General features: G+C 37.9%; 1 protein-coding gene across 1 annotated transcript in view; it reads right to left on the reverse strand.

Moving 5' to 3' along the window:
- FAM193A (family with sequence similarity 193 member A) overlaps positions 1 to 27,108 on the reverse strand; it is a 97,245-nt gene that overhangs the window by 17,646 nt on the left and 52,491 nt on the right. The window contains exons 6-15 of the mRNA XM_065404727.1: positions 25,768 to 26,002; positions 22,008 to 22,132; positions 17,631 to 17,775; positions 12,202 to 12,279; positions 11,433 to 11,545; positions 11,008 to 11,250; positions 6,330 to 6,483; positions 6,038 to 6,217; positions 4,627 to 4,878; positions 1,471 to 1,669 (exon numbers count right to left, since the gene is read on the reverse strand). Coding sequence (XP_065260799.1) covers positions 1,471 to 1,669; positions 4,627 to 4,878; positions 6,038 to 6,217; positions 6,330 to 6,483; positions 11,008 to 11,250; positions 11,433 to 11,545; positions 12,202 to 12,279; positions 17,631 to 17,775; positions 22,008 to 22,132; positions 25,768 to 26,002 — 1,724 coding nt within the window. The remainder of the gene's footprint in view (positions 1 to 1,470; positions 1,670 to 4,626; positions 4,879 to 6,037; positions 6,218 to 6,329; positions 6,484 to 11,007; positions 11,251 to 11,432; positions 11,546 to 12,201; positions 12,280 to 17,630; positions 17,776 to 22,007; positions 22,133 to 25,767; positions 26,003 to 27,108) is intronic.

Raw genomic sequence — 27,108 nt, forward strand, 5'->3', positions numbered from 1 at the left:
TGTTATTACTGGCCTGGTAGGACTACTGAAGTAAATATGTTCTCACTGAATGTTAGTCTATGTAAGTGTAACTAAATTTAAATTCTCAGGCCGATTTGTCATATAAACTAAAATTTGAAACGTGTTCTTAAATATCAGTAGCGGTAATAAGCAGCATACTGCATTACTGTACATATCTGTTCAAACTTTTAATTTTTTAAAGTCAATTTATACTTGTGAAATGTGTAAGATTGACAGCTCTGGAGTCTAATGCCCAGTTTAGCCATGTAACGCAAAAGGCACTGACAGCATACCACCTCAATCAGAGTGAGAAGAAAATGTAGCCTAAATGCTTACTTAGTTATTGGCGACTCCAAGTGCCAGTTTGTGCTGGTGTTTTTTGGGGTGTGACTTTCCGTAACGGAGATTACTCACTCACTTTTTTCCCCCACTAGTGACCTGGATGGAGTATTTTGTTAGTTTTTTAATGCTACTAGTAGCTGGGTACAAATTAGAAACAGGCCAGACAAGAGACAACCAAAACAAAAGGCAAAATAAAGTCTCAGAACAAGACAGTTTTTCAGTGAGTCATGTTTTACGACAGGAAGAAGTCTTGCATAAAAATGCAATATTTGTAATGAAAACAAGAGAAGTAGGTACATGTATACATTTACTACTATTTTACTGGTTGAGTTTCCTCTGTTCTATCTCACCTGAACAATATTTTAGATTTCAGGAATGTTGCTGCAAAGCAGCACAGACTTTTCTGTATCCAACTGCCAATTAGAATTCCCTCAGATTTACTAGTTTAATGAAGCAAGACTCACATGAACCATACATGTACACAATTCCAATTTGGACAAGCCCCTAAATACCTGACCCTATAGTGACAGCTGATCTATAAATGGTTCCTTTTTATGAGAAGTGAAAAATTCAAAGGTCTAAGGAAGTGATTCTACAACATAATGTAACGTGAAAATATTCTGAAGCTTGTTTTGCATCAAAGTCATCCATTCTAGGTTCTTCTAGCTTTTCTCTCATCACAGCAACAAGAGGAAGGAATTTGTGGCAGCTGTTATGGTGTTAGTCCAGCAGTTCTCCTATAATTTTATGAAACAAGATCAAGGTCTTGTGATAGGAGACTCAGGATTTTTACTTCTTATCCCTGCCTTATAAACGTCTCTCTAAACCCACATCCTTCTGTAGCTGCACAAATCTGAAGATGCAAGCATCTCTATAAATTTCTCTCTATATACCGGAGGCCAAGAGAGGCAGTTTCTTTTTGTTTTTGCCCCTGCAATGGGATTAAAGAGTTTCTACTTTCATGTTTTCAGCCATGGTATAGCTAACCATGACTCCCTGTCTATGCAAATCTTTAACTGCTTTCTCAAAAATGATAATGAAATGTACCATTGCCAGACAAAGTGCCACATTCAGTTTCATAATGCAGTTTTCATAGCTATTCAGTGTGAAATTATAACAAACCCTCACCAGGAAGTGTGTCGGGCAAAAAAGTAGCTGGATTCCAGTTCTTGTCATTCATCATTTCTGATCCCCAAAGACTTATAAATTTAGAGCTATTCCAGTCTGGAGTGCTCCCAAAACAGCTTGGATAAATATGATCTTGGAGCGATGCATTGAATACCTGATGCTTGTTTGTATGATTCTGAACCGGTGCTGGCGGTAATGCCTACAAAAATTATAAGAGTATTTTCTAATTAATAGTCTGTCTGCCTACACAGTTATTCCAACAGCAATATTCAAGTTATTATAATAAAGTGTTATGATCCTGTAAGAAATTATGTAAACTAAAAACTAATAAAAGTTTGTCTCCAAAAGTAACAATTATGGCAGGTTTGTTTATATTTATATATGCATATGTGTGGGTCGTACCTTAACTGCATGTATATATACACACACTTATATATAGCTCTTAAAGAGCAACCAGCTGACAGAAAATTTTGAAAAAAATTTCCTTTTATACAAAGTTGTGTGCATACTGTGTTTCTGTTGGTCTTCACTTTTTATTAAAAATTATATTTGCATAAAAACTGAACCTTTAAGGACTCGTTATTTTTAACCTATTATCTGTGCCTATTCAGCTGCTTCACAATAAAACCCCATTTTAGAACCCCCTTTCTGCCTGACCTCTTGTCAAAAAGTCCAAAACCAACTAAACCCTACTCTGACTTAATTTTTCCTCTTACTTCTTATCCCTGAAGCTTTTCTAATATACTCACTTCACACCTCTTCTACAGATGTTACCAATATAGTTTACTTTCATCTGAATATACACCAATTGACGTGTTCTGTGATCTTTTTGTACGATACACTAACATTTTGCATTCCAACTATCTTTGTTTTCATCACAGAAATACACATTTCATTCACTTTGGACCAGACATTAAAGCCTCCATCTGAATCAGACTAAGATCTCCTTTAATTTGGAGAGTTACACTTTAAAAGTAGCATTGCAGAGTCCCACATTTTCTGAGTCACTGACTCCATATCAAGTCTGCTCCATTTTCAACTAAAGATTTATAGTTTTCCCAATTGCCAGCTCTGCACATACAACTTGGAAACTGAAAGTGAAGCTGTGTTTTTCCCCTTCTCACATACCACTGACAGTAAAAGTGATTCAGCCTGTGACGCGGCGGACCAGATGCCACCTCATGACAGAGCCACAGGCCAATTCACTTGTGTATTAGTATAGATCAAAGTGATTGTTAGATGTACAAGAGAGTACTTGGTGTTTAAACTTCATGAAAATTAATGGGATGTTACTTGCATTGTTTTCACTTATTTGTATCCGGTTATAATGTAGTACCCAACATTTACATTGTGTATGCCCTTGTAACTAAATAATCCATCAAATGAGAAAGAAGCCTTGTGGAATGCTAATCATGAATTTTAACAGAAAAGTGCTAATTTCAAAGCAAGTGGTCATTGTGAGAGATGATCGGAGGTCAAAGATTCAAAATGCATTCTTCACTATCGGTCATCAAATGAAAAGCCCACGTGGGTAGTAACACTGCCAGCTCGTTTTCTGTGAAAGCAGCTATAAGTATGGATTAGGGAAAGATCCTGCGTGTTTGGACTCTTACAGGGAAGTGTATCAGATACAAAACAGAGCTCCCCAGAGACAATCTGAGAACCCTGAAAAGACTTTGGGGAAACTGGCAATTTATTATATCACTGCCACCATTTGGAATTACAAACTGACTCACCTGTACATATATTTTTACCTGCTTTAACCTCTCAATAACTCTCACTTCCTTTTCATAGCTAATAAACCTTTAGTTAGTTTACTATACAATTGGCTACCAGAGCTGTCTTTGGTGTAAGATCTAGAATACCAATTGATTGGGAGTAAGTGACTGGTCTCTTGGGATTGGGAGCAACCTGAGTGTATTGTGATTTTTGGTTTAATCACAAAGTCCAGTTTGTCTAGGTGGCAAGGTAGACTGGAGGGCCTAAGGAGACTGTCTGTGATCTATGGTAAGACTGGTATAATGATTCAGGAGTTCACATTTGTTATTGGTTTTGTGAAATCTAATTATAGAACATAACACCAGCGTGGGGTGTCGGCCCTGTTTTCTGACAGTGTGTCCTAAGATAGACCGTCACAATTGTGAGCCACTCCAGACAGCATGACACAGGCTAAGTTCAGCTTTCCACACTACGTACACAACCCCATTAGCCTTTCATTTCAGAGGTGATTATGCATGACAGCACAAGGAACTTCCCCCTCCCCCCCAGCGCTGTTTGCCACCTCGCAGAGCTCAGACTGAGTGTATGGGGCTGATTAGAATACTTTATACATGAAAAATTAACTAATTGATTTTGAATAAAATTACGTGGCACTCCACAGAGCTAATTTTTAGAATCCCTTTTCAGAGCAGACTTGTACTGCAAGGGTGAATCACATTTTTGTTTCAGTCTTATCTGACAGTCTTCATTAAATGCAAAAAAAACCCTCTAAAATGTAAATCAGAGGAACTTCTGAAAAACTAACTAGGCAATTATCTGGCCCCACTCACTATAGTGTCAGAGTGTTTGAACATCTCCAGATGAACATGGATTACAATACCCTTATCTTGCTAGTTAACCATGATCTTTTGCAGAAGTGCTTTGCCGAATTTACTCTCTCCTAAAAGCACAAAAACATTCAACAAATAATCCTCTACACTTGTCCTTATTCACAGTATCATCATTTTGACCCAAATCCAGGACAGCAATGCTGAAAAGGAACAACAGCTGCCTTTCTTCTATTCACTTTTGACCTCAAATATATACAAATTTAAAATTTAGCATAGCCATATTACATTAAATTTAACTATGCTGATCTTTTAAAGATTTCCTCTTGTCCCTATATCCATTCCAACTGATAAGAAACTGAAAATCTTTACCAAGATTAGTCTGATGATAGCAACTGCTAATCCGGTGATGGCCAAATTCCATCAGAACTGGGGTATTCTCAATTTTGGGTTTCGCTTTTACAGAATGTATGAGTAGATACCTTTATAAATTAGGAAAAAAGTAAAGTGTAATGTGCCAATAAGGCCTTAATAAGTTAAATTACTGTAATGCACACAAATTTACAATTGTTTTCCTGAAACTAGAAAGCATTTTTTTAGTCACACTTACCTTATTGTGTGTAAAGGGGGAAGCTGTATATAAGGTAGGGTGGATAAGTGGACGAGGCAGATGAGGAATAGTATGCAATGGTACATGTCCATGTATATGGGGGTAAAGGTGAAGTGCAGGATGTGCAGGTTTTTCTGGGTTCACAAACTGATGGCCAGCAGGAAGACGTCCGGCTGCGAGTGCTGAAGCAGTCAGACCTGAAGCTTCCTGTTTGCAAACATGGCATTCACAAGTATTTGAACCTTGGTCAGCCTGTAAGGAATGAAAAGTTACTCTCCTCATTTTGTCAGACAAGGAATTCAGGTAGTTTTATTTCTTTTAAATGTCACAAAACAGCAAGTCTAAATATTGTTTAGTCTTGTATAATAAAGGAGAATGGGTAAGGAGCAATTTACACATTTATACAGGTTTAAAACCAAAGTTCAATATTCATCAGGGTTCACAGGTCCAGAGTTGTAGCAAAGGCAATGTAGAGCTACTCAAAGCATTTTTATGGTGGTTCCTATGGTCAGGACTACAAAGGCATGAGGCACGGTTTGGTTCTTGCTTGGAAGGAGTTAATGAAGGCAACTGATTTTGTTCCACAATCAAACTATTGAAAAGCTCGATTATCTGTGTGGAAATGATCCAGTCAGAATATGGCATTATGAATGCAAGCAAGCAGATTTATAATAGATTATAATGGTTGTTTTCCTCAATAGTACATACAGGTTCCTTTGGATTTGTAGCAACTGTCTTTTAAAAAAATTAGCTCACACATAACTGACTTTTTTTTTTATTTACTCATTGAAATAGAAACCATTACATGCTGAGCAGAGAGCCAAGTATGATATTTGGGAATTTTTACTAAACAAATTAGCAATCCAATAAAATATTGAGTCACAACAGATCTTCATGCAAGACATCCATATAAAGAAAGTATGAAGCACTACCCCAGACTCCCTACATTTGCAAATCAGTTTTAGATATATTATTGAAATATCCATTAATTACTTCAACCAGTGGGGAAAAATCATTTTCCGTCACTTAACTAAAACATTTTCACCATTAAAGCTCAGAACAGTAAGTTCATCCTAGATTTCTGTTATATATTCAACAGTTTAAGTTCATACCGACTGAAATACTATTTCAACCAGGAAGCAGGCTTTTTAAGACAGCAGCAGCAGAGTACAACTCCTTACAAAAGGTCTCAGATTTAGGTTCCAGGAAGGCCAGCCATCACTAGATTTCTAACTGTTATATATTCAGTTGTGAAAATAATTAAAGTCTCATAATGACAGCTACACAGATAAAAAGACTCCCTATATCTGCAACTTACCTTCTAATTAAACTATTTTCACTGCAAATAATCTCAAATAGTCAAGATTTCAAAGGTAATTTACAACGGGTATAAGACTTCAGTGAGCTATACCTGCTGACTGGGGTAAGATGGGGGTGGACTATCCATTTTTGCCTCATCTTTCCTTAATGTTCTTTTTCCTAGAGTTATTTCGTCCTTCTGAGTCCCCGGTGGTTCACCACTGCTTTCCCCATCTGCTTCTTCATCATCTGCTTCTGAAGAACTGCTGCTAGTACTGCTCACCTGAGGAGACTGAAAATCCGTAGTTAAAGAAAAAAAAAAAAAAAAGAAAAAGATAAACCAGTCTCCAATGATTGTTTCACTTGACAGATTACATAAATTTTGTGACTTTAAAGTACTATACCTCATCTTTCAATGCCATGTTTTCCCCTCCACCATTTAGTTCGCTATGGATTCCATTCATGTTGGCTACAACCTCTGCATCATCATAGTTATTCAATGGGTAGATATCAGCAAATTTTGCTGATAATGGTGCAACATCTTCATCATCACTACCACTGGGGAAAGAGAGGCTTACATAAATGATGATGTACATAAATGATGATGATTAGTAACCTAAGCCACTGTGAAAGCAGTTACTAAACACTGGAATGAAATAAAATTTAGATACATAATTTGTATTTCAATTTAAATTGATCTGCTTCAAAATAGTTAAAGACAGCTGTTTTTTAAAATCACAAGACTTACTAACTACCTACCATCTAGCCTGTTTAAGGTAATAGCTTAACTCCTCAGCAGAAAGCCTGGGCTAAAAAGATTTTCTAGTATTTTTATATGCAATTTTCCCCTAATACTATGCCATCAAGAAATCCAATAACTCCCCCATGCCAAAACACAATGAAGGGTAAATCCAGCCTTTCCTTTGATGAGACAAAAGCCTTATTTCAAATGAGTTTCTTGGTAGAAAATGTGTAACGTGTAAAAATTACAAATATTTCAAGCACTGACAACGTTAAGCCAGAATTCCCCACACGAATTACTAAGTATAACAATCTCATTTTTTGATTAATGATCGTTCATTTTAAAATTGTCCCCTACCACCACATTCTTGGATACCACTATGTTAAAAAAAGCATTCATCCTTCAGGCCTTCTCATAGTGCCTATTCATACAATTCCTGAATAGAGGACTAGAAATTTTTCCTGACACAACTAAACAAAAAGTATGCAAGCTTAGTTACCTACCTCACGAGGGTGTTGCAAAAGTTTAATTTGGTAATTTCTGTACAGTACTTAAACATATAAAAGAGCTCTTTAAGTGTATTATTATGTCCTTTGGCATTCCAGTAAGACTTTTTGCTGAGATTTAATTACAGTACAGTACCTTTAGCCATACGTCACATGTGCCACAGGGATAGAAATACCTAAGAGATTATTTAGGCCCTAATTTGAGAAACAGAATGATCCTCCCCTGAAGGAAGAGTGAACTAGTGTCTGTCTGTAGATAACACTGCCTTCAGTAAGTGATGTTTAAATTAGCATCTCATGAGACAGTTAATATTATTGATCTTCATTCCTGGAGAACTGAAGTTAGCTTAAGAACTTCTGAGATAATATAGCAAAATATTGGCAAAAGCAGATCTGTAATATTACAAAAGCCCTCCCTCATCTTTGAAAATTTTACAAAGATGAAGAACTAGAGGGTATAGATAATTTAAATACAGGATAAGAAAACCTACTGAAATTTTTCAACACCACAATGCAACATTGTAGAACTACCCAAACAGCTGTCTTGGTCTATTTAGGCATTAGCTAGTATCAACACAGCAAACAGAGACAGATATAGATGCTAGTTTTAAGTAGACAGGAAAATTGAAATACTTGTACAAGGCTAGTTGTTTTGGACACATGCTGATTTAATGTGTGTCAAAATAAACAAAGAAACTGAATGGACTTCTGGCACTTTAACTGCTTCAAACAGAAAAATAATTACGGTGATCAGAAACATTGAGAATAATGCAATTGTGCCACTGCATAATTTGCCACATAAATGCCCTTTTATATTCCAGAATCTATGCTTTCATTAGAAAGCAGTAAGTCTTTAGCCGTAATAAATGCAAAGATCAATTTTGAAATGAGACCCAGGTATAAATCAATGAAGTGATATTAGCCTGAAACAATAATTGACAAATCTGTGCTATCCCCATTCATTTCAATAAAATGTTAACATTGAATCTTAATGACAACTCCCTAAAATACCTATGTTAGCTATTTCACTACTGATCACTATAGCAGAATCAACTTAATGTTCTTCACTGTTGTTGATGTGTCATGTACTGTAACAGGGTGTAGTAGTTAGTTAGTTGCTATCAAGGCTTGATGGGTGGGGAATAAAAAATTCAATCCACTCCCTCAACTTTAAAATAATTTCTACCCCTTTCTGGTTTGGGGAAGGATCAGGCAGCAATGGCAAATGCCTCAGTTCCTAAATTCACTACGATTTTTAGAGGAGATGAGAATTTTTTTCACTTCACAAGAATCTTCGCTATAATGTCAACTCAACCGTCTTGGCAGAAGAGTTCAGAAGTCAGTTACTTGTAATCAGGTGACTAACCTTTCAAAAAGTCACCTGTTCTCACACTAAAAAAAAAAAAAAAAAAATCATTAATCAGTTCTTATATTCAGGTTTATCGTTGCTCTTTGTAAGGCAAAACCACAAAAATACCAGTTATGATTGTCTGAGGAGTGTCTGGTTAGTACCTGACAGATAAAGTTGTATTCCTTAGGCATGTGGTGCATGTGTAACAATATTTCATTCACAGAGGATTAAAACCAATTTTAAAAGAAAATTTTAAAAATCAGATTTTTCAAGTTTAAAATCAGATTTTTATTTAAACTAAATTAAAAATAAACCTATTTAAAGTTAAATTTGAATTTATGACAACTTATGTTAAGGCCTTATTCTAATCTATTAAAATGATTTAGATTAAGTGAAACCCTGTTATAGTCTTGGCCTTCACAACATCCTCTGGCAAGGATGTTCCAAGGTTGACTGTGCGCTATGTGAAAAAAAATACTTCCTTTTGTCATGATTTTATAGACCTCAATCATATCCCCCCTTAGTCGTCTTTTTTCCAAGCTGAAAAGTCCTAGTCTTATTAATCTCTCCATAGCCGTTCCATACCCCTAATAATTTTCGTTGCCCTTTTCTGAACCTTTTCCAAAACCAATATATCTTTTTTGAAATGGGGTGACCACTTCTGCACACAATATTCAACATGTGGGTGTACCATGGATTTATATAGAAGCAATATGATATTTTCTGTCTTATTATCTATCCCTTTCCTAATGATTCCCAACATTCTGTTCGCTTTTTTGACTGCCGCTCCACATTGAGTGGACGTTTTCAGAGAACTATCCACAATGACTCCAAGATCTCTTTCTTGAGTGGTCACAGCTAATTTAGACCCCATCATTTTATATGTATAGTTTGGACTATGCTTTCCAATGTGCATTACTTTGCATTTATCAACATTAAATTTCATCTGCCATTTTGTTGCCCAGTCACCCAGTTTTGAGAGATCCTTTTGTAGCTCTTCGCGGTCTGCCTGGGACTTAACTATCTTGAGTAGTTTTGTATCATCTGCAAATTTTGCCACCTCACTGTTTAGCCTTTTTCCAGATCATTTATGAATAAGTTGAATAGGACTGGACCCAGTACAGACCCCTGGGGTACACCACTATTTACCTCTCTCCATTTTGAAAACGGACTATTTTTTCCTACCCTTTGTTTCCTATCTTTTAACCAGTTACCAATCCATGAGAGAACCTTCCCTCTTAACCCATGACTGCTTACTTTGCTTCAGAGCCTTTGGTGAGGGACCTTGTCAAAGGCTTTCTGAAAATCTAAATACACTATATCCACTGGATCCCCCTTGTCCACATGCTTGTTGACCCCCTCAAAGAATTCTAGTAGACTGGTGAGGTACGATTTCCCTTTACAAAAACCATGTTGACTATTCCCCAACAAAATTATGTTAATCTAGGTGTCTAACAATACTGTTCTTTACTATAGTTTCAACCAGTTTACCCGGTACTGAAGTCAGGAGTACTGGCCTGTAATTGCCGGGGTCACCTCTGGAACCCTTTTTAAAAATTGGGTTCACATTAGCTATCCTCCAGTCATTTGGTACAGAAGCTGATTTAAATGACAGGTTACAGACTACAGTTAGTAGTCCTGAAATTTCACATTTGAGTTCCATCTGGTCCTGGTGACTTATTACTGTTTAGTTTATCAATTTGTTCCAAAACCTCCTCTAGTGACATCTCAATCTGGGACAGTTCCTCAGATTTGTCACCTAAAAAGACCAGCTCAGGTTTGGGAATCTCCCTCATATATAATTAAGAATCTCAATTAACGTAATGTGTATAGACATAGCATATCCTCTTGGTATGCAAAAGCAGCAACAAATATAGCGTAAACGCAAACCAACATGTTTTAATGGTTACCAACCACTCAAGCAAATTTTCTTTGGAAAAATACCTAAAGAGTACAAATGCAAAACAAATTTAAAACAATGATTAAGTCAAGATTTCCTGCTTGCTGATTTAAATAATAATTTAAAAATCAATGATTTAAATCAATCCACCCTGATTTCACTTAGGGTAGATGTCTAAAGCAAGCTTTCAAATGATGTGACAAAATGTGTGGAACAACAGACAAGTCATCTAGCTAGCAGGTCACCATCCAGAACGTTTACCCTTGCCACTGCCAGTGGCTAAATGTGTAAGCAGGGTTCTGTCGTAGATGTCTCCCTGAACTCCTGAATATACAGCTGTTTGGAGGCATAAAACTAAGACATATGTTCAAGAATTACTACTTCATTGTAATGAATTCAGGCAGTTGATACCTCTCAGAGTAAGTTCCCCACTGTGGCTAAGTACTACTGCAAATATAAGTGTTAAATCTTTAAACAATGATAGTAATTTAAAGTGAAACTATCAACCTTCTGTAACTTGTCTTCCATAGTTCTCTCAATTTCATTATGATTCCAAATTTTACAATAAAAAACAGCAACTCACAAAGTTGGTGCAGAGCCATTATCTGTAAGGATGAGTCTTGGGTGCTGCTGAATTGTGATAGGAGAGCTGGAACCTGATTCGGAGCTTGCTGAAGACATACTAGGTGGGCGGATCTCAGACAGATAATCCGGAGCGGAATCAATTTGTAGTGGTAACTGGTTAATATGGATGTCATCTGTTATTGGTGAATCCATGATGCCACATGTTAAAATGTGTGAAAGGCTGCAGTCATCACAAGTACATCTGCTCAAGAATTAAGATAGTAATAAAACTTATCAGTGTCACAGATTTTTAAAGGTATTGTTTGAAGTTGCATTCAATTTTATTAAATGCACTGTGCCAGTTACAATATTTGATATCCTCTTTTCTCTAACCCAAGAGATTAATGTTTTATTATGAACTCATATTAAAAACCATCAGCTCACCTTCTTCTATAATTACAGTTGGGACAGTCAGGCATGCTCAAACGTGATGACAACATATGCCTCATTGTGTCTGTGAAGTTGTTCTCACCAGCTAGTGCTTTCTTGTTATTTAACTAAAGTAAATTGTAAGGCAGTGTTTTAGTATTGCAAGTAAACGTTCACTAAAATTTTAACCAGTTTATAGCATAACTAATTGCAAAAAAAATCCTTTCCTTTTGTAATGCCCAACTTAAAAAAAGACAATTATAATGCAAGTAATAACTTGATAAAAGTATCCTTTTGATCATCTATCACAATACCCAAAGTCAAAAACATTTATACCTATAAAAGTTTAAAGTTAGAAGCAGTAAACATCTGGCATTCAAAAATATGTTAGCTCAAAGAAAATGTATTTCCATATTAAAGAAATCACATGGCGAAGTCAATCTCTCTGACCCAGTTATAACTGGAGTTTTGTATATTATTTTTATTAGATCACGACACAGAGTTCTTTCACTTCAACAGTTACATTCCTTTTATGGATATACACAAAGGGACTAACATGTAGTAACAAACTCAATTACCCTTAAAGTTTAGAAAAAACGTGGGGGCCCAATTCTGTAGCTGATCTGTGCTTAACTCCCATTTATCCAAGTGAGCTCTAGGCATAGGGTTGAAGAATTAGAGCACATATGGTTAGTGCAATATACAGATTACTCTTTCAGCTGCAAGTGTCTGTCTCTCATAGAATACAGAAAATATTCAAATTACTAAAACACCATAATCCTACCTGCTCTTCAATAAAACGTCTCTGTTTAAAAAATTCCCAGTCTTCTTTTAGCATGCGCTGTTTTGTTTTCATTGCCATCTAAAACAGGATATAAGGAAATGTATTGGTTTAAACATGAAAATACTACACTATTTGTTAGGTCACCATCAAATTTTATTTTATTTACCCTGTCCATGTTTATTTCAGAAAACTCACAAGAATCTTGTGTAATTAAAAAGTAAGTTAAGTAAGTTATTAAAGTTATATTAAAGATATATTTATATTGCGTCTGATGAAGTGAACATTCACCCACGAAAGCTCCAATACTTCTGTTAGTCTTAAAAGGTGCCACAGGACCCTCTGTTGCTTATTAAAGATAAATTCTATCTTATCCAAGTGCTGTTCTTACTTCATTAGTAAAGCCACTGTATTTTAACTCTAAGCAAATATAAAATAATTTTGGCAATCTTCCCCCTCTTGCACCCTCCACACTCCAGTTAAGTCTTTACACTGACATTAAGCTCCATTTTATACTATATACAAAATTTTGATAACATTTAAAGTGTTCTGCAACAGATATCCAATATCTCATCTCCTGATCCATGTGTGAAGCTCTAGCAATGCAGGACTTCTGGCAAGTCCCAGATATATGCTCAAGGTCAAGAGCAAATCTTGTGGTGTTCCACAGACCTAGAGCTCATCATTCAATCATAGAAGAATATTTGTTACTGAAACGGGACTTTTCTTTTTTGTAAGATTATACAAAAAGAAAGGATCAAGTTTAAAATTATAGCCATTCACATGTAATGATCTAGACTATCAGTGTTTAAGGTTGAGCTTAAAATGTACTTCTTGCCTATGGTTTAACTAACTCAGCAAGATACTTTTTATTAATTATAGCGCACCTTGGGGCACATTACTGGAAAAGCACTATTAAAATCAGATTACATTTTGTCTTTGAAGAGTACACTTTTTAGAGTTAACAAACAATGCTACAAACATAAAACAAATAAAGAAAAATCCATAAATGTTTGAGACACAGGTGGGTGAGATAATATCTTTTACCGGACCACCTTCTGTTGGGGAGAGAGCGCCCAGACCTGAAGAAGAGCTTATCTCCTGGCAACAGAAGTTATCTTTTATTTGACTAATGCCTCACCCACCTTGTCTCTAGTATCCTGGGACCAACATGCATACAATACTATATACAGTAAATTTTTGAACAGTGAAGTACAAAAACAGAGTTTCTCCATCTGTTTCCCAAATCAATTTGAAAGAACTGGTTCAGTAGGTAAGGGAAAGCACCTATCCAGGTTTCTTTCAACACTTACACTTAGCATATAAGTACTAGAAATTCAAAACCTTTCAGAGGTTACATATTTATGGAACAAAATTTGCAGCAAATGAACCAGAATTTATTATTAGCAGCTCATGTTGTAACCCTCAGTTTGTAATATTACCTTAAATTAATATTTCAAGGAATGAACATAGAATTCAAACATGAACATGAGTTTAAAAGATTACAATAGGAGTATTGTTTCACTCAGGAAATATCATGCTGAACTATCCCCACTACACCTCAACACTTGAATTTGAACGTCACTTAGCATGATTTTGCTCTTTGATGCTGATATCAAATGTAATTTGGATTAATACTATTCAATTTTGAATTCCCTTGTTCTGAAGGGAATATGTTAGTTTACACTAAAAGCAATACTGTAAGTCATGTAATGCTTTTAAATGGTGAAGAGAAATAGTTAGCATGAACACTTATGGACCATCCTTTGTACCACTTTTCAGAGAGATTAAAATGTACAAAAATCAGGAATGCTCAAGATCTATTCCTGGCTCTGCTACTGACTGTTTTGAGGACATAGACAGTCACTTAAGTTCTGTAATCAGTTATTCTACCTACTTATCCATCCCTTCAAGTAGCGCCTATCACTGCTAAATCTAGGCACCTAAAAAAAATATTTATTCACCTACCTTACATGGGTGCTGTGTGGATCAACCATTCACATTTGTACAGTGCTTTGCAACCACAACACTATAGTGGATGCATTTAATCTCTACTAGTTTGAGAAGTCATTTCACTCTACTGTAGTCACTGTTTTGGGCAAGACTGTAAGATGCCCTCGCTTAGGCACAAAGGAGTGGATGGACAAGCAAGAAGCCTCCCCTACACACCTTTGCATCTCGACAATAATTGCTGTATTTTTCCTCTCCATGGGAGCAAGCTAGTGAAGAGGGGTGGGAAGGGAGTGGGGTCATTATTCTGTCCCCTTCACTTTGCACTGTCCCCTTCTGTGGAGCCCGGCTGGCATACAAGATTGAGCAGATTACCAGGACCTCATATGCAAGCAGCAGTCCTGTGATTGTGCCTCAGACAGGGATAATTTCTCCAGTGTTCTTCCTGGCATGGTTAGATTCCACACTCCTCTCTATACAAGGACTGAGTTCTTAAAGACAAAATCTAGGCCTTTAAGTATAGGGACTCTCACAAACTAATATGATATTTCAAATGGATAAAGATTGCAAAGTATGACAAATGCACATTAGCACTAGTACTACCAGACATCCTCATATTCATGTTCTTAAAGCAATGGCATAAAGGCTACTTCAGAGTCATTAGCCTTTGAATACTTCAGTATGCAAATTAATCATACCATAATAGCCTGAAACTGCTTTTGGTGTTTCTGTGAGAATTTAATCATTAAAGAAAAAGAAGCTCTGCTTCCAGAATAATGTTACTTCATTAAATAAATGAGGATCACAGGCTGTAATTCCTTTTTAGGACTTTTAAATGTTCTTTATACCAGCTGCTGATAGCATAACAGATTAACTTCAGAAGTCAACAGGATCATCTTTAAATCTGTTTGTGGGAAGAAACCTGGACATATTTGAGATGGTCTGTTAGTCTTTTCCTGAGGAGTAACTGCTCTGACAGGCCCACCTTTCCAGTGCTACACTTTGGGTACGTCTACACTTACTTCCTGGTTCGGCGGCAGGCAATCGATCTTCTGGGATCGATTTAGCGCGTCTTGTCTAGACATGATAAATCAATCCCGGAAGTGCTCGCCGTCGACGCCAGTACTCCAGCTCGGCAAGAGGAGTACGCGGCATCGACGGGGGAGCCTGCCTGCCGTGTCTGGACCCGCGGTAAATTCGGACTAAGGTACTTCGAATTCAGCTACGTTATTAACGTAGCTGAATTTGCATACCTTAGTCCGAAGTGGGGGGTTAGTGTGGACCAGGCCCAAAAGTCAGAAGGTGATGGATATTTTTGCTGTAGCGATGCCCAGGGTGTCAGGAACTTGTTCTCTTGGGCATCTGCCCACCCCACTTTTTTTAAATCTATTTATTTATTTTTTTAAAGTGTCTCTTACTGTAATCACTGCTTCCCCTACATTCTTTTATTTACATGACATCTGTTTGTTTGTTTTTTTAACTACACTGATTTTATATTATCTAACTTGTGACTCTTTACCTGTATTGTATTTTGCTTGGCTAATACCTTGAGTAAATCTGTCAAGAGGTTTTTATTCACAAAGATATTGGAAGATGTTGTAGAAGGACTTTGCCGAGCTTTTCTCATGCCTACAAATTCTATGAGGCCTTAATAGTAGGTAGCATCTGTCGCTCCAATGTGGATTTTAGATATGCTGGTTCAGTTTAATTCCTCAACAGCAACACGCATTTCTTATTTTTCCTAGTGCTATTTTAAAATGTTGTATACATGCTACCAGGCGACTTGTTCTAACCTGTAACTCTACTTCTGACCATTTTCACCAACATATCCGAGATGAAAAGGGTGCAAAGTCTAGTTGCAGCATAGCAAAATTGATATTCGTAAAATTCTTGGATTTTTTTTTGTTTTGTTGCTTGCTCTGTGCATCTTCTTCAACAGGAGCATTGTCCTTATTGACACAATTTCTTCTGCCTTGCCTTCCAGATTTGTGGAGACCATCTCAGTGATCCTTCTCCCCTCAGATATTCCTTACATATGGACTCTGAACACCCCATATATTTAGAAACTATAAAAGCATAGCATAGCTTCTGCCCAATCACAGCTTTTTATTTATTTAATTTTAAAGAGAGCTCATTTTACCATAAGAAAGTGCTTGTTTTCACTTACTGGAGTTCGCTTCTGGTTCTTGCTCCATTTATACAGCTAAATAATTGGTGGCAATTCAACAGTTTCCTTGTCTCAGCCTCTTGTGTCAGCAAAGGGTCCTTCTCTCTGACTGTGATGCCAGTGTACTGATCTCTTCATGGAGGGAGGTCCAGTTCACCTCTTTTAACCATTCACTCATGCTCCCAATGGCAGGACCATTTGAAGCAAGCAATGTCTTGTTTATAAATTGCTCTTTTAAAGAAAAAAATCCACTCTTTCCTAGGAGGCTCACCTATTGGTGGTCCTCCCCCGCACACACACCAAAAAAACAGGAGTCCAGAATGCTTCCCGTTTCCATTACACAATCTAGTGGATAGCTCCCAAAACTGCACTGTATCTCTGTAGCATTTTCTCATGTGTCTAATTGCAAGAGACTGGTCGAAGTCTGCACTCAGACACATGCTCAACACTTTATATCAGATGATGGCTACTATAACATGTGCTTATTTCCTGCTTATAAATTGATCCTGCAAAGACCTACACCTCTCAAGCCCCAGGAAGACTGGGGATTTTAGAACAGACACTGTCATTTACACATGCAAAAATGGGTTCCACTGTCCCCCCTCAAGAGCTTCTCTTCTGATGCCTATAATTATACTTTATAAAACAAAGATGCAATACAGCCTTTAACCATTTGTATTCATTGTTAGTACATGAATATTACAAGGGAATTCAAATAAGGTAAACTCAGATAGGCAACTACTGTGAAGACAGTTACTTCTGTCTGGTTCTTATAAACACTAGCAAATGTTCATTATTTGCTGTGTCTACTTTTCTTTAACAAAATGGTGATTTTTCACGTTTAGTATACCTAGGATGCAAGCTATACTGGTGGCAGAGTTTGGCAACAAGAATTTTCTTCAGATGCTTTGAAACTATCCTCAAAATTTTATGCAAGACATTAACAAAGACACTGCTAACAGACTTTCTTGCAACATCCCACAGTGGACTGTAGTGGTTGTTAACTAAGCAGAAATGAGTAACTTTACTGACAATGTACATAAGACACGGGGATTAAGTTTTTAAATTAACAAAACTCATCTTATAAAGACAATTTTTTCTTATACAAAAGTAGTAATTAAAATACACCAATGTATCATGTGTATGCTACAGGAATTCAGACTAAGTAATAATTCATTTTCATCAGCACCTGTATTCCACAGTTATTATAATACCTTGACGAAAGGTCAGGATTTTTGGAGTACATGTATGCAGTATATAACTTCATATGTTTTACATTTACTGCAAGGCAGGCAATATCTTACATGGTCCTTACCTGTTCATCTACATAATCATCTATTTTTTTCTGGCATTCAAGCCAGGCTTCAGCCACTTGACCCATCTCCTGTTCCAATTGATGATACCTTTGTAGCAAGGTACTATACATATCTTCACTACAGGAATCGTGTGTTGTTCCAAGCCTAAAAGTTTAAATAGCAATTTTTAGAGTATGAAATAGAGGCAGAGGCATGCACCTAATAATCAAAATGATTCACTGGTGTCCACTAACCTTTCTGATATACACCACCACTTAGAATCATAGATGATTATGGTTGGAAGAGACCTCAGGAGGTCATCTAGTCAAACCCCCTGCTCAAAGCAGGACCAACCCCAACTAAATCTTAAAATAGTTTTAGGATTAAAAAAAGGCTTTAGGTCATTAATGTAACTACAGTAACTGACACAGAAGCTATTTGGCCACTAGTTCCCCAAAACATGTTTATCTGTATTTTTAACATAAAGGTCTGACAACAACTCACTCTTGATGTTCTGTATCCAGTGTAAGCAATAGTAGTGAGTACATAAGAAGCGCAACATTTCCATAGCAAACCTGGGGTCATCGCAACTGAGACATTTATTCACCCAGCTTTATTGCTTGATATACCGATCTGCCTGAACCACATATGCGTTAAGTACAGATGACCATCTACCAAAGAGCTGGATAGCAAAGACATACCCAGGTCTGGTGAAGCGTTAATCAGCACAATGATTAAGGATGACACTAATTATTTAATAGCTAGGGCTGTTGGGCCTCCACTTGGGGAAACAGACATAAAATCAAGCTATTGCATAACTTGGTTACACACAGTAACTCATACTCCTGCGGGAATTTTGTGCCACTGCACATGCACAGAATTCATGTCCCCCGCAGACTTTTTTGCTTCCCCACAGCAAAATGACTTTCTGACTGGGAAGCAAAGGGAAGCCACAAGAACGGTCATGCCGTCGCTCCCCAACAGCACACATGCTTTGTTTCAGGCGCCCGGAGCAGCCAGCGGAGAGCTAAATCGCTGGGGGGGAAGGGGGGCAGGGCTGGGGATGCCTCAGCCAGTGGCTCCTACCTTGCTTATCCCAGCTGGGCTGGGGAGGATGGGACTTCCTTTTGCTTTACAAGGAGTGGCCAGGGCTGTGTCAGACCCACCCCCAGAAACCTCTCCGGCTACAGGAAGCTCCGCACCACCACCCACCCCCCTTCTGCCCCCATTGCTCCTCAGCCATAGGGGAGGGGTTCACTCTACGGGTAGCTGCTTCCCCCGTCCACCCAACCCCTGTGCATCCAGACCTGCCTCAAAACCAGATCACCCCGCCAAGCCTCACCCCCTAACACCCAGAACCCCCCACCAAGCCCCTGAACCCACGCCCTGACAAGCCTCACCCTCTGGAATGGGTTACCTAGGGAGATGGTGGAATCTCCTTCCTGGGAGGTTTTTAAGGTCAGGCTTGACAAAGCCCTAGCTGGGATGATTTAGTTGGGAATTGGTCCTGCTTTGAGCCGGGGGTTGGACTAGATGACCTCCTGAAGTCCCTTCCAACCCTGATATTCTATGATTCTGCATCCGGACCCCACCCCTGCACCCAGACCACCCCCTGCACTTGATCCCCCCCCACCCAGACCACCCTGACAAGCCCACCACACCCAGATCCCCATCCCACTGAGCCCCACCAAGCCAGCACCTGGACCCTCCCTCCAGCTGAGCCCTCCACACTCAGACCCCCCTGCAGAGCCCCAACTACCTTCACCTGAACCCCCCCTGCAGAGTCACATGGTCTCTGAACCCAGAATCCCCCCCCATGAGCCCCTGTTCATCCAGATCCCCCCACACCTGGACTCCCCACCAAGCTGGCCATACCCAGACTGCCTCACACAGAACCCTATCACCCCACATCTGCATCTCTCCACATTCAGTCCCTCCACACTTGGCTCCTGCTGGGCTGAACCTGCTACTCTGAAACCTGCCTACATCTAGTGTGCTTGGCATAGAGGGGCAAGGCCCCGGGTGTTTCTGGGGTTGGCCTGGCCCTTGCGCTGTGTCAGGGTCTGATGCATCTTCACTGCTGAGTCCATGTCCCGGGGGGAGGGGGAGGATGAAGACCTGCAGGGTGATCGCCCACCTCTGTGCAGTAATTGGCCTGTGCTTTCCACTGCCATGCTGGAGCCTCTGCATTTATTTATTACAAATAAAATTTGCAGAATTTTAAAATAGTGTGCAGAATTTTTGTGGTTTTTTTGGCACAGAATTCCCTCAGGAGTAAACTCACTTCCTACCTATTAGAGGCAGCATTTGTTCTAAGATTGGTAGGTTAAAAGACACTTCTCCTTCAGAGGGGAAGTTTCAGGAATGGATGACAGAGGCTTTCCTGCTCCCCTACTACTGTGGAATCAGTAGTTTTATTCCTGCTTATTCCTTTGAGGTCTGCCATACATCATCATTGCAAGCATCCTCAAACTACCAAGTCAGCATCCTGAACCTTGGTCTCAGAATCAAGTAAAGTAGAGATTATAGTATGTTACACACTTCTAACGTGCATTTCATTACAAAGGTCTTTGAGTTCCTCCAAATATAAACCAAGACTCGTGGCAGCCATGCCACTCAGTCAAGTTTTACCAATCAGTGAACTAAGGCAAAGAGGTTAAGTGACTTGCCCAGGGCTTCTCAAAAAGTTAGTGTCAGAACCAGGCATCTCGACTCCTAGGATGAAATCCTGGTCACAGTGAGGGTCACAGGTTTTTGCCATTTACTTTAATGGGGCCAGGACTTCATACCTAGTTCTCTGTTCTACCTGCTATGTAATACTGCCTACCACCATCTGGCAACAACTATAAGAAATTTCTCAGTGCTACATACAGAATCTAAAATAACTAAGAACAAAGTGAATGGCAAACAACTATTGTCCAGTATTAAACCAAAGCCACTAACTTCATTTCACCCAAGATCTCAAGTTGTTTATTTTTTATACAAACCTCAGCTATAGTCTTTTTAGGAGATAATTTCTACATACCAAAAATCATGAAGACGTAAAAATGCATCAAGAATATAGATTAACTATATGGAATGTTCAATGGTGCTTAAAATTCTACCAGTTATCAGTGTTGCCAATTCTCATGATTTTATCATGATACTCACAAAATTTATTTTTTTCTTAATGCCCTGGCTCCTGAAGTAATGGTAATTCTAGAGAATCTCACCCCCCTATATAAAATAGCAAGTTTCTAGCCTTCGTGATTGTAGAGAAGAACATGAAAATTTAACCCCAATGAACCCTACACTGGTTCAAAAACCAAAAGGCAAATAAAACTCCCAAAACGTATTTTCTCGAAATTTTCATTTCTGAAGGCCAACTCATGATTTAACATTTTCCATTGGCAATTCTGCAGTATTTATACCTGTATAAAATCAGGAGTTATAATACAATACTTAGCATTTACATACTTAAAACAAATTTATTTGTTTAAGACAAATGTAGGGCAATAGTTACTAAAAAGAGAGAGTTTAATCTTTCAATTGTATGGGATCCAAGACAGATAGTAAATATTCCTAGCATATTTGGGTCAAAACGCATGATTTTACAAATCTATCAGAACTATTACTCAAACATGCTACTGCATTTCCTAGAGTACACCACCAATTTCACATACAAACAACAGGTGCATAGACTAAGTAACTCATTTTTAAAGGCCTCTATGAAAGCAAAACTCAGGAGCAGCAGCAATGTTTTAGAAACCTGCGTTTAATAGGGTTTTGTCCATTTGATTGCTTTTGTTTAATATTAATATGTTATGACCATTAATTTGTTTTATGTTTTTTGGTGTGTCTGTTTAGGATAGTGGCAAATGATTAGTAATTGTTCTAGTATGGCATGTAGGCCACTGCTAAAGATATCATCATCTGAGGGTTGCTTATGAGAGCCTAATTCTGCTAGCACTTACCACCAGGGATATACTGTGAAGTCACTCATGGATCCAATCATAGTAATATGTACCATTCTCAAGGGTGAACCTTTGCAGGATTGAGCTCTACATTTGTAAGGTTTGTGTTTTTCAGTGTACCTACAGTAGTAGACCAGCTAAAGATTCTAAATAAACATGCAGTAAAGAAAAGAAAAACCCAATTTACATGCAAGTGCACCAACTGAACAGATGTTTTCATCACGCCTCATCTTAAAGTAGTTTGTGAGGAATGTGAAGAGATATTTCAGTGGTTTGCTTAGTGAAAAAAAATAATCACAGAATCCAATTCTTTTAAAAAAAGAAGTTACAGTTTTACCATTAGTCTTATCAAAAGTATCTAACTATTTTGTTACAGATACTATGTAAACTATTATTCTCTTTACTTAATGTGTGTGTAGATAGATATATTGAAAGACACTTTACCTTAGCTGTGACACCAGTGTTGGCAAGCTGTTCTGCAGAAGTGGCTCAGAAAATACCAGATTTTCAAATAGATGCTTATTGTGCAATTCCCAAGTCACCTGAAATTTCTTCAAGTGTTCATTTTCCTATTAAAAATATTTAAATTTTCTATAAATCTAACATATTTCTAAAGAACTCTTCAGATGCCAGAAAGAAAACTTCTTTAGCTAGTAACCTTTTAAACCCACCAGCCCAGATGATGGGTTATTCAGCTTAGACCTTAGCCAGTTTTAACATTAACAAATATATTATTTTGCCACTGATCTATGAATCAGGACCGTCACTGACTTCTAAAAGTCACTCTAGCTTTTTTTCCATCATCTTTCTGAATAGTCAGGGAATAGGAAAGGGGGGGGGGGGGGGGAATCAGAAGAAGGTACTATCTTGTTGAAAGGCCTTCCACAAATTCACAGTTCAATTTCTATCTCAATAGACAGAGTATATCATGTTAGCCAGACCTTTCCAGGGGTTTTGATTTGCTATCCCTGATCAATGTTAGGTTCTTCTTTACCATGTCTAGCAGGAGATACCTCTCTCCTAGTAAGTTCTGCTTTTCCCACAAGGTTTAAGTAAAACACTGAAAAAGTTGTCCTTTCTAAGTATGGTTACTCAGAAATGTTCTTCCTGAAGCAAGCAATAATCTACTTACTCATCTGTCTAGCATACTAAATGTGCATCTTGGTTTCTGGACTATCAACCATCTACCCATTTCCAACCTTGAGGTACTTCTAAACAGAAGAGTTAACATCTATGGTTATAGTAATTCAGTTTTGACATCTGAACAGTAGACCCTCTATGAGAGATCCCCTAACCATCAATTCAGCAAGTGTTTCATTTATGGAACAAACACAAGTGTCTGTCTTCTGTCACCAGACCCCACACTCAGCAAAATTAAATGAAGGCATTCTGGCTGTCACACCAGCAAGTAAATCTCCTGCACTATGGCTTTGAGTAATCAGTAATACAAGCGTCGCATAGGACAGAGTCATCTTATTTTATAGATCTCAAACTTTGACAGGAGTTATGTATTCCAAGTCAGACCTCAGTATCAAACACTCCTAGTCCGGCTAGCACTGCTCAAAGAAAACAATGGAAAACACTCATCTGTACATAATTATAGCCTCTCCACTCCTGAGGTGTACAATGAAGCAATGTACTCCCTTGCTTTGGATGATAAATGGTTTAAAAGATTTTAGTTCCTACACATTACTAATAAAACTTAAATTTTAGCCTGATTATCCTGAAAACAAGTGAGCCTTCTGGTAGGTTCCATAGGTCTGAGGAGAACAAAACTGACAAAACTTCTTTAGAAGGCTTACATCCCTAGTTCAGTTGATCAGGTTCTGTACTGCCTACAGAAAGTATCAGGCAAGTTTTTCTTTTAGACCTCTAAATTGGGGATTGAGGGACTTTTCTGTACTGACCACAGTCTCTCCATCTTGATCTTGGTATGGTGTCTCATCCCCTGGTGGGGCAAAAAGGCTTTAATGCTTGTTCTTGAACCTCTCCAAAGAGCTGGACTCCTTTGAAAGGAAGGAAAATCAGTCATAATTTCACTAAGAAATTAAGTCCACATGGATGGAGGTTCAAGCCTCTTCCTGCCATCATACTGCAGGCTACACACAAAGGTTGGACCTTAGCCAAGTGGAAGACTGAATTACGAAGTTTACAATATGATGATCTAGCCACTCGTGTGTATTTGAGGCTAAAAGGATTTCTCTAGATCTCAAACAGTGCAGTAGAGTCTTAACAAAATGCATTCATGTGCACTGAAAAAGCTAGATGAGACCACTTCCTTACGCTTTTTCTCTGCGGTTAAATCTCAGCTTCCAAGCTTTAAATATTAGCGTGCCTAAGGAAAAGGCCTTGTAGCAACCCAAGAAATCTATATAAAAAGCCACCACAGGAACAATATCCTGTGTTCTTACTACAGTTTATAGTTCAATTTCTGAATGCTGAAGCCTATTAGAGGAACAATGGCTGTTCTCAATACTGACTGAACTGCTGAACCAATCACACATAAGGAAGGGGTTAGTGTAAAAATACCATATCCACTCAAACTCTTTGGAGAATGAAGTATCCTTTCCGCTTCAGTAGGGCAAAAACTGATAGGTTGGAGAGTTCAAGTCTTTATTTCTTGTCAATTTGATCTCTTACATATGTCGACTTTACTACTACTGGTCCACAGTAGAGACCAGAAAAAGGAGGAAAGGAGAGTGGCTAAACATGAAAACATCAAATTCCTGATTAGCTATATGTTCTTGACAACCAGTGTACAAAATTAGTGGATTCTTAGAAAGTAAAATAAAAACTGTCTAGTTTCAGTTGCATCAATTTAATTTTCATACTGCAATAAATCTGTTCTGCAGTCAAGTATGTTTTTAAACAGTAAAGCAACTCAGTAACTTTAAGAACCATCCTCTCAAGAGAGAAATTCTAAGACTTGACTACTACAGGAATATGCCAATGAATGGGTGGTAATGAATTATTTCTAATAAAAGTGCATCATGTCTAAGGGCAGGGAAAGAAGATGAGAAAATAGCGAGCACAGACCAGGGAGGGCAGGAAACAGTCTACTATCATATATTTTTGTATATCTGAACACAAATAAATTATGTTTTTTCTTTGAATATTTCATTCTATGCATCTCCTTTTCTCTTTGAGAACCTTTTCTTCTTCACTATTTTTTTTAAATCACCCAAGAGGTCTGAACACCATCCCCTTCTATATTTCTTTCCTTTTGTCTACCACTTACTGCCCATTTCATTCCTTTCTATAACTCTGTCCCACACCTCTCCAGCCCATCTACAGCAAAATCAAACTCTACTCTGTCAAAATTCCCTTTGCAGTCTTCAGCATGTACATAGTATGAAAAGAAATAAGGGAGTACAGCATAACAAAAAGGCTGTAAAGACCTAAGTCCTCAAAGAAAAGTGAAAAAAACATTAGAAATAACTGTTTCTACTACTTATATTTTCTGTATTTCTCTTCTCTTCTCTTCTGGTAGACCTTTGCCTGCTGCTTGTTCTCTACCTGTCAACATAACCTGAAGTGTGACAACAGAATTGGTTGGTAGCAAAGGATTATATCGAAGAAAATGACGACTTTGGTTGTAATAAGTAACAGGAGCAGATTAATTCCTAAGCAAGAGATAGTCTTCTCAAGCAAGCGTCTTTGATGATCAGGGAAGAGAAAAGAAAATATGTAGAATCAAAATACCTGAATTAATGCAGCTGAAAGGGCATTAAAGCTTTCATAATACTTTTCTTAAGACATCACTGAAGCTGACTAGTGTAATATTCTACCCATCCTAGATATGGGGCTGTCTAAAATAAAATAATTCAAAATATGGCAACTGAACAGACTCCTCTAAAGTTTTGTTTTGAAACTAGTCAGTCCCATTAACCATTTGCAGTACTTGTTTAATAGCTTCCTCTTGATCATTCAGATGATGTAGAAGGTCACCCTGCCCCTCGCAAACGGACAGTTTTGACAATTTCACCCATTTATGAATGAACTGTTTTGTTAAAAATGTCCCAGACTAGATTTCAAAATGAGGACATAGAAGTTAAGTGTATTCCCCACTCTCCCACCCAAACACACAAAAGCTTATACTCTGCAATCTGCAAAAGGATTGTGAAAGAACTCACAACACGACTTCTTACAAATTTGTATTATCTCTACAGATCAATAGCACACAGGAATTTTTTTTGTATCTTACCAGAGTGACAAGAAAGGTGCTGATTGTACATGCTGCCTGACAGAGTGCACTGTATTCCTCAAGAAGGAGTGAGATGAACTGATGTGCCTGCGGTGGGCCTGGTATTGATAATGTTGATGCAACTTTAGATCCCAGCGACAAGTGCCTGAGCAGACGAACCTTCATTTCAAGCACGTATTCTCTAGCTTGCTGTTCCAACCGTTGATAAAGCTGATAAGGATCTCTTTCACAAAGCCTGCATTTTTGGAATAATAATTGTGACCAAAAATTCACAATCAAAATAGTGTTTAATGCTCACTGTCTCCTAAATATTCCTAGGAGAGTATTCTAGAGGAAGGATGGTCTAGGGGTCAGGGAACTAACCTAGGACTTTGAGACCTGGGTCCAATTCCCTGCTCTGCAATAGATTTCTTGTGTAACCTTGGGCAAGTCACTTAGTCTCTCTGTGCCTCAGTTTCTCAAATGGATAAAAGAGATAACAGTACTTCTCGAACTTCTGAGGATAACTACATTGTGAGGTACTCAGAAACTATGGTAATTGGGGATATACATGTATTTAAGATGGACCAGCAGATTGAGCATGCAACTATGAGCCAGGAATTCCTGAATCCTAAATCTGGCTCTGCTCAGCTCATTGCATGGACTCTGGCAATTTAGCTACCCTCTCCTGTATTTACAAATTGGGGTAATATGCTTACCTACTGTACCTTCATCTCATATGTTGTAGAACATTTTGAATAGTTAGTGTTTGTACAGTGCTATAAAAACATTTATATTATTACTGGGCTCACACTACAATATACTTGGCTTATGGAAAACCTGAGATTCGAGTCTCATCTTGGGACTCCTGTCTCTCACACTGCCAAAGGTTAAGAGCAAAAAGAGGGAAATATAGATAATGTAGTTCTAGGGCATCATCATAGTTTTGAACTGTGGTTTCCAACTCTTTCAGCTTGAGAAGGATAATTCCACCTTAAATACTAGTTCCCCACCCCCATGCCTCAAATGTAAAATAAACTTATGGAAGTAACATTTGCGGTTACATAAGAAGTGTCACATGGTACATCCTGCAATTCCAAAATGTCCTCTGCTAAAAAGAAACTTAATTTATATAAACACACATATAATGCATATTTAATCAAAGAAAAAAAATTGTGAGTCACAACTATACCACCTTTAACGTTCTCTAGTTTAAAATCTGAAAGGTATGAAAATCTGAAAGGTATGACAAACAAGGCATGACTAATAGTGATATTTTCTTGCAATATAATTGAACAAATGTGTTCAAACCCAGAGGATAGTCTCACACAATAGAAGCAGAAGCAGACATTGAAACAGCAA

Source organism: Emys orbicularis, chromosome 5, assembly GCF_028017835.1.
Source record: "Emys orbicularis isolate rEmyOrb1 chromosome 5, rEmyOrb1.hap1, whole genome shotgun sequence".
Taxonomy (NCBI): Eukaryota; Metazoa; Chordata; order Testudines; family Emydidae; genus Emys; species Emys orbicularis.